This window comes from Charadrius vociferus, unplaced genomic scaffold (genome assembly GCF_000708025.1).
Source record: "Charadrius vociferus isolate BGI_N301 unplaced genomic scaffold, ASM70802v2 scaffold16, whole genome shotgun sequence".
In the NCBI taxonomy this organism is placed as follows: Eukaryota; Metazoa; Chordata; class Aves; order Charadriiformes; family Charadriidae; genus Charadrius; species Charadrius vociferus.
The window spans coordinates 2,365,534-2,374,218 of NW_009649167.1; the positions used below are offsets into that span (position 1 = coordinate 2,365,534).

General features: G+C 43.5%; 1 protein-coding gene across 1 annotated transcript; it reads left to right on the forward strand.

The window, feature by feature from the left end:
* Positions 1-427: 427 nt before the first annotated feature.
* On the forward strand, positions 428-6,258 carry CCNA1 (cyclin A1; the record flags this gene model as incomplete). The annotated part of the gene is made up of 8 exons (XM_009888402.1): positions 428-456; positions 1,462-1,703; positions 1,931-2,052; positions 2,773-2,996; positions 3,620-3,824; positions 4,744-4,857; positions 5,528-5,661; positions 5,995-6,258. Coding segments are annotated over 8 exons (1,122 nt in total), but the record flags the coding sequence as incomplete, so codon positions are not given.
* Between the last annotated feature and the right edge of the window lie 2,427 nt (positions 6,259-8,685).

Here is an 8,685-nt window from a genome sequence, read left to right on the forward strand (position 1 = left end):
CCCCCCGCCCCACTGCCCGAGCCCGCCCCCGCCGGCAGGTCGCCCTCCCCGGGGGCCCGGAGAAGCTCCATGCCCCGGGCTGGGTCCTGGGACTGGCCGCCAGCCGCGGGCATGAGCGGGGCGGCCACCTTCTGTGGAGGCTGCGGGTAAAGGCCTGGGGGCGGCGGGGTGAGGAGTTGAACCGGGCTCCAGTTAATGAGCATGAGTTTCCCGAGAAACCCTGCTACTAACTGCTTAGCCCTCATCTACTGACATTCCCCCGTGGAAATGCTTTGAGCAAATAATCCCTCCGGGAAGGAAAGGAGACTTGGTGAGACATTGTTTGGGCATTTCCACTCTAAAAGTGTAATGGGTGGTGTAAGAAGGGGAAGGACTTTTTACTAGGGCATGTAGTGATAGGAGGAGGGGGAATGGCTTCAAACTGGAAGAAGGTAGGTTTAGATTAAACATTAGGAAGAAGATTTTGCTTTGAGGGTGGTGAGGCACTGGAACAGGTTGCCCAGAGAATTTGTGGAAGCTCCATCCTTGGAGGTGTTCAAGGCCAGGCTGAATGGGGCTTTGAGCAACCTGGTCTAGTGGGAGGTGTGTCCCCCCCATGGCAGGGGGGTTGGAACTCGATGATCTTCAAGGTCCCTTCCAACCTAAACCATTCTATGATAAGAAAAGTCTATTCCCTGATGCTTACCCAAAAGTCCCACCGCTGTGTGGCTGGCTGTGCTCCTGTCAGGGTGCCAGAGCCTTCAAGAAGCTGAAGTTCATAGCCAGCTGTCTGTCTGCATTTCTGTTCCTTGGGGCCTCCTGGAGTCTGCTGGTGTGGGAGGGAAAGCGTTAACGTGCTGACTTACAGGCCCTAAAATATCAGCTGTTATGAGTAAACAAACTTTTCTGGATCGTGACTGTGTGAAGCCCCTAATTCTGCTGGTGGCTCACTGATAGCAGATGATGTGAAGGATTGTATCCTGGTCACATGTTGTAGTCCTAGGGGTTGTGATGCTTGAGCTCAAAAGTTCAAAATTTGGTTTGCAACTCAGCATAAAATGTACTCTTGCAGGTGAAGTCCTTTGTCTGTGACAGTGCCTAAGCACTTCTTTTTATTAACTTGCTGCGCTTTAAAGCAGCTGTTCCTCGCCAGAACTGAATGTGGAGCAGACCCTGCACTTGCCAGCCCCACCAGAACCCAGCAGCACCCTCAACCTCATTCTCCTTGTGGGTGGGCACTGGAGATGATGCTGCTCCCCTGGTTCCTGGTGGTGTCTTTCTGTGAGGAGTCTGTTGCAGCAAGTCAGCAACAAGCAGTACTTCTGAAGCACCAGCTGTAGCTGGTGGTTTTTCCAGTTCACTTTTATGTTATTGGTGGCTGTTAGGCGAGGAAAGTGATTTTATTTTCTAAACCAAGTGATACTTACTGTTGTTTTCTTCCTGAGTTGCCCTCCCACAGCGTTGCTCTGTGCTCTTTCAGGGCACTGCCGTTATCAGACGCTTCTCTGGCTCTGAAAACACCATCCCTTCATCTGGAAAAGATGAATTACCCAACCACATGGTCAATGCTACATCAAAGCAAGGATTTTCTATCTACATAGATGAACCCGAACAGAAAGAAAACTACAGCTGCCAAGCGGCTGAGGAGCTGGAGTCAAGCCTGTGTGAACTGGATACTAGTGCAATGAAATCCAGTATTCACCTACTGCTGGATCTTAGTACAGGTAACTCCTGCTACTATGAAGGTGGTATGTACAGCACAGGTACATGTAGGGTGGTTACAAATTATGGTGCTGGTAAGCTAGTGAGTAGCTTATGTTACAATAAATTACACTTTAAGATGACTTGGTTTCTGTCTACATGAGGTACAACACTTCTGTGCTAGGAATAACAGGAGAAGATTAAGAGGCTAATTACAAAAAATATCTTGCTGATTGCTCTTACCTGTTAGGCTCTCCTATGGTAGTGGACACATCCTTCCAGTCCCAGCCTGAGGATCACATGGGAGATTCCATAACTTTGACTGTGGGAGAGTATGCAGAAGACATCCATCAGTACCTCCGAGAGGCTGAAGTGAGTGGCTTGTAACAAGCTTATAGATACTTGTGGTCTCTGTGATGGGCTGCAATACTGCAAAGATGTATGGCTGCCCCAGGATAACTTGAGGCTGCCACTGAGCAAGCAGTGAAAGCCATCTCAAGCTAGAATCATAAGCAGCTTCTAGATAGTGATCTAGAAGCTCTGCATCTCAGAAATACCCCACTGTTGAAGCATCTCTTGATTCCTGGGGATGAAGAGTTCTTGCAGATGGGAGTTGAATGCTGCAAAAATAATAAAGCAGTTGAAGGCTGCAAAAATAGTAAAGCAGTTGGATGTGATCTCTCTGACAGCTCTATTGCTATAGTGGTAGTTGTTTCTGCCTTTCCAGATCAGGGCAGTAAAGTGCAGTCTCCCAATAGCAAAAGGCCAAAAATGTGATTTGTTCAAAGTTATTTTCAGGTCCCCTGAATGGCTCGTACATGCTTGATGGCAAAGGCTGTCTATAGTCCAGGAGGTCTTTTATTATTCTGCTACTAACACAAAGCTCATATCTCTTCAGTGTAGAAATACTACTTTCTAAAGATGCTGCTAATTAATACTAACTATAATTATAGTGCTAGTAGTAGTAACGAGTTAATAGTGGAACAACTCATGCTCCTTTCAGTATAAGTATAAACAAATGTTAATCAGCTCAGCCGTCACTGGCTTTCATCAGGGTGAGTGTCCTGATTCTTCAGCTCTCTCTCCAAACAGGCAAGATTCAGGCCCAAGCCCTACTACATGAGGAAGCAACCAGATATCACAACAGGAATGCGTGCCATCTTGGTAGACTGGCTGGTGGAAGTAGGGGAAGAATACAAACTTCGGACAGAGACTTTGTACTTGGCGGTGAACTTCCTGGACAGGTTTCTTTCCTGCATGTCCGTTCTCAGGGGGAAGCTGCAGCTTGTAGGAACAGCAGCAATTCTTCTGGCTGCGTAAGTGTTTATGGTCTCCTGAAATCTCAGTGAGCTAAAACTTATTTTTGGACTGAGTCTTTTAGTTTAAGGATTGAAGCCTGCAGCCGTAGGTAACTTTTCGTGATATCCCAAGATTTGCAACTTTGTCTACTTTGGCACTAACAAAATTAAGCATTTAATGTTTGTGATATGAGGAACTGCAGTGGGAAAACCATAGCAGCAGGAGCAAAACCACTACTGTATTAGGCTGCTAGCCTATAAGGCTGTAGTACATTCACAGTTGCAATCTGTAATTAGCCTTGAACGGCTTTAAGTAGAGAAGGTACCCAACATAGCCTAAGAGTGCATGGGTTTTTTGTCTGGAGCACACTGTGTTACTGAGACTTTCTGAGAGCTTGCTGTTAGTCCAGAGCTAACAATGTGAGTCTGTTTCTATCTAGATTGGTGACTTGAAGCTCCTCTAAACATCTTTGCCCAAATTTGAAACAAAATTGTTACCTATCCTGGAGGAAGGACTAAAATAAGCGCTCTAGACAAGTCTTAGTAATGGCATGTGCTTATCCTGATATTGATCCAGCAGAAAGATTTCTCTTACCATAACTTTCCAGCTGACAAATGTGGCTTCTGTACTCCTTTTTCAGGAAATATGAAGAGATCTACCCACCAGGAGTGGGTGAATTTGTGTATATAACAGATGATACCTACACAAAGAGGCAGCTGCTAAAAATGGAACACCTGCTTCTCAAAGTGTTGGCTTTTGACCTAACAGCCCCAACTGTCAACCAGTTCCTCCTTCAGTATTTTCAGAGGCATGGAGTCTGTATGAGGACGGAGAACTTTGCAAGGGTATGAATTATCCTCCTTTAAGGACTGAGGGGGAGAAGTGATCCTAGAAGTAGAACTGCTTGTATTTCACAAAGTTATCTGAGCAGGCAGGTTCTCCTACTATACTATGCTCTATCAGAAGTTACTCTTTCTCATGCCAGGTTCTCATGTTCTCATGGAACAGCAACAGGCCTAAAACTGGATGTTTGTGTGCTGAGACTTCTGAATAAATGTCTTGTGGAAATTGTTTCGTCTATCTGTCTGATCAGATGGCCTGGTCTAGTCATTCTGCACTGACTAGGCAGCTAGGTGGTAGGAATCTGGTTGTTTTTTTCAACAGTGCCTGCCTAGCAAGTGTGCCCCGAATGTGGTGGTACTATATATTGCTACACAACACCACAGCATATGCCTGCACAACTGCATAGGCAACCCTGCTTAGAAACAGGGTAACCCAAGCTTATAGTAAAACATATGACCTGCTGCTTATCTGGAAAGGGCATAGGATTGTAGAGTGACTCTACTCCAACAGAGCCCAAATTCTGTCCATTTATCCCTGATCTCCAAGTGAGGTCCACCTATGTGAATAAGAGCCTTGGAAGATGGGAAGAGTGTTTTTTATTTTTACAAAACATGAATTTTCTAAATCTCTATCTGTAAAATTATACCAGATCTGATGATGAGACCAGAACTTCAGATTACGGTGTGGATTGTTTAGGCTTTGTCAAAGTGTGGTCTTTCTGTCTCCACTGAAACATGTTAAAGGTTCTCCTGTAAGATCAATGGGACTAGAATGCTATTTCTACCCACCAGACATGTAACTCACTTTTTTTTTTACATGAAAGCAAGACTATTGACAATGTTCAGTGCTTGCTGTATTGGACTGACTGTAGTAGTTATGCTCATTCTGTTTGAAAGACTTGTGGGGGTTTTTTTTGTTCAGTATCTTGCAGAGCTGACTCTCCTTGAAGCTGATCCTTTTCTGAAGTATCTTCCTTCACAAACAGCTGCAGCAGCTTACTGTCTAGCAAACTATACTGTGAACAGGTCTTTCTGGGTAAGAACAACTGCATGTTAATAAGTAGCTCAAGCATTTCGTGTTCTGATTAGAACTAGACTGAGAAGCAGAAGGAGTAGCTTCAAAGTATGTTGTTAAAAGGCTGAAATCCCGGGATGAGTTGCTGTTCCTGAGCTAATGGGACTACCTGATAAATGAATGTTAAATCGACCTGAAATATCCTGCCCCTTCTCTGAAATGGGAGGGACCTTGCTGTCTTGCTCACTTACATAAAGTCTGTACCTAAGGTCTTGTCAGTCTTTAATCTCCAAAACTCCTCCCCCCAAAACAAGTCAGGGGCTTTCTGGGAGGGAGGGGAGAACTGAATGTGTCCACTTGTGTGCTGTGATTACACTGAGTGGCTGCTTTAATGCAAGCCTTGATAGGCCTTTCAGCTGTGTTTGGGAGGAATAGCTTTAGCAGACAGCAAAATCCAGAAGAGATGTAATGGATGCCACACTCTTAGAGCTGAAGGAGCTTCATGTCAGATCTGGCACCAAGGAAAACCTAGAGTGAAACTAATAGCAGGATACACTTGAATCCTTTTCAAGCCTAAAGAATCTAGAGTGAGCACTGATATAGTGAAAATGGTTTCTGCTTCTATAGAAAATGTATCTTCTAGATGAATGTTGCCTGCAATAGAGTAACACTGTTTTTCTGCTCTGACCAGCCGGAAACACTTGCTGCATTCACTGGGTATTCATTAAGTGAGATAGTGCCTTGCTTGACTGATCTGCATAAAGTGTGCCTTGATGCTCCCCATTGCCAACTGCAAGCAATTAAGGAGAAGTATAAGCACTCAAAGTAAGTAAACAGGAAGCCAGTGCTCTCTAACCTGGAGGTTTACAAGCACGGGGTGGCTCTGGTTTCGCTGCTTGGGCTACAGCTGCTGTAGCTGACAAACTTCTCACAGTGGTCAGCTTCTATTCCTGAAACAAGCTTCTATCAGCTTCCTGAGGGGAAAACTTTTCTGATCAGGAGAGTAGTTCATCCATAGGTATACAGATGTAGTGGATAAAAATTCTTCTGCAGTGTTGTAGGATGATTCTTTTCTTCCTCAGTGTATGGCACAAGAAGGTGATATCTTTAAATTTGTGAGCTAAACTAATATCTTTAGTGACTGCACTTCTATTCCAGGTACCTGCAGGTGTCTCTTCTGGAACCCCCAGCAGTTCTTCCTCTACAATAGAGACTGTATCCTGGATGTGGAGAAGACTTCCTCCCAGTCAGCAAAGCTGGCTTAATATTTCATAGAGCACTGCAGGTCATGTGTCTGTAACCATAGTGATCAAAATGATTTTTAGCTAGTATTTTTTAATTAGATGCCTTTTCAAAAAAAGGATATTAGACTATAGATCTTAATATAACTGACAGCACTTTTAATAAATGTCTTATTACACCATTTCTCTGTGAATCTTCTGGCTCCTGTTAATATCTGTAGTAACAGTGAGTAAAAAAGGCTGTGTGGTGTGTTGTTTTTTTTTTTTTTTTTTCCCAAAATCATTGTGAGCAGGGCTTTTAAGCTAGCTGGAGTGCATAAAGTGTGGCTTGAACGAACAAAACCTGACATCTCCATAGACATGGGTGACTTGCTGCAGTATCTTATCTATTTCTTCCTTTTCTATGAGACAAGAACGTGCAGCCATGAGCAGAACCTATTCTCTGGAACTTGTTCACCATATCGCAGCAAAAGCATCCAGATGCAATTGGTCTATGAACTCTGAATTTGTGTGTAGAAGACCTCAATGTTGAGGTGAAAGTCAAACTTGCCTTTACTGAGGTGAATAAGGGGGATTCCTTTGCAGGGAGTTGGAGGAAGGGGAGATTGTGGCTGGCAGACCCTTAGGAACACTCCAGACACTTGTGGGCAGACTGCAGTAGAGAGCAATGCTAACAGCTATGAGGAAGAAACTGTGGTGTATGAGGTACTAGAATGGTGGAGTTAAGTGACATGGCTGCTGTGTCGTACTTGTGGTATTGAGTGGTCTTATGGCATAGCTATCTGAGATGACCTCTCCTGCCACTAGAGCCCTGCTAAACATGTGTGCTCTGCAGTCTAGAGAAACATCACTCTTGGTGGGAAGGAGGGGGGTGATGGGACAGGGCTAACTGTCAGCTATCTTATCCTGAGCTGCTACACTGTCTTGTGACCCCCAGTTATTTGTTAGGTAGTGTTCTTTTAAAAACTAACAAAACACTACTTTAAATACTCTTAAACGCAACCCCTGCCCAAAGTAGTTTAAAAAATAAATTAGTTGGTCAATGTGTAGACAACTACATTCAGCTCATCTCTATGGCAAGGTCAGTCTGGGGCAAGCTCTTACTGTAAGAGTTTAAAACCTTCAGTGCCTGCTGCTTCCTCAGCATAATCTTTGCAGGGCATTATGTGTTTCCCAAGCAAGAATATGCTTAACACTTGACATTAACATGCAATTGAGGAGAAGTACTAAGTACCAGATAACAAGCCTCTTACTTTAATTTTAAAACCTGATTATACTGGTGTGTGTGTCATGAGGTTCTTAACTTCAGGGGTTTCACTTCTCTCTGCATGTAAGACTTTCTTCCCCCTGCTTTCTCCCTGTTCAGGCTGGTGAATCCTGCGAGCAATGCAAACACTTGTATTTTTTGAAATGGAGGTAGTAGTAATGACTGATTCACTTGCCTCAAAGTAAATAACCTTTAAGGGAGGGGGGCCTTAAGTTTCAGTCTAGCCTATGTAGTTCTTAGTCTCTTGCTTCAGACACTTTCTAGTCAAATAAATCAGTCTGTTTTGGTATTAACTGATAACAGATGTCACTACATATCTCATGCTTATGTCTGTGGTATCCACTTTATAGTGGGGAGCCTAGATCCATGGATTGCCTCCATGCAATGAATTTCATGGCTTGTGGGTGAATGTCTTAAGTGAAGTTCATAGCCCACCTTTATGCCTGCAGCCAACTCTGTCAAAGTAGGTGGCTCAGTGCAAAGGTTAGAGCCAGAGGTGCCCGGTTACAACGGGGAGTGGTGAATTTTTTGGTTGCCCGTTTCACAAGGAAATGGTGAGTCTACTGAGCAAGAGTCTTGATAAATCTACCAGGCTTATGAGTACCAGCTTGTTTGTGGTTTTTCAGGATGTACATAAGGTGTCCTGAAATCCCATGTTAATAACCCTTAGTCTACTTACAAGTAAAGGCTTGCTGACCTGCAATTGCTATAGTGTTGAGTATTTTGGAAGCAATAACAAATGTCTCGAGTACAGAACTGTTTTCCTAGTGTTATAGCAGTTTGAAGGTATTCATATGGTCATGTCGTGTAATGGGGACGATATGAGTTCTGATCTTATGAAGAGTCTGTGACCACAGTCAGGTCTTGTGTTCCTGAGCCAACAGATCTGGTGCATCTAACGAAGTGGGTGGTGGGCAGGTCTGAATTTACTGAATGTTTTACCATGTAGTGTCTTCCTAGAAGCCAAACTTTGCTTCTGTTTTACTTCTTTAGAGTTTACTTAGCTGCAAGACACTTACAACGGTTGCATTTAAGTTCCTTGGAGCTTTAATTCTCTGGTATACAAACTTGCCTGATTTTTTTTTTTTAAATATAGTATCTGAAGATGACTGTGATTCTTCTGCTTTCTTATTTGTTTTGTCATTATTTTGAAACTGGGCTAGTGGCTTAATTATTCTTTTGGTCCGAAAATTAAAAAGGGGAAAATGAAAAAAGTTAAGTAGTTAAGGTGAAGAATCACATAATGCTGCAGTGTGAATGCTAATAACAAGTTGGTGCGAGATGGATTAAATCTAATTTATGAGACAGAAGAAACTCATCTTGAAGTGGTCTCATCTGAGA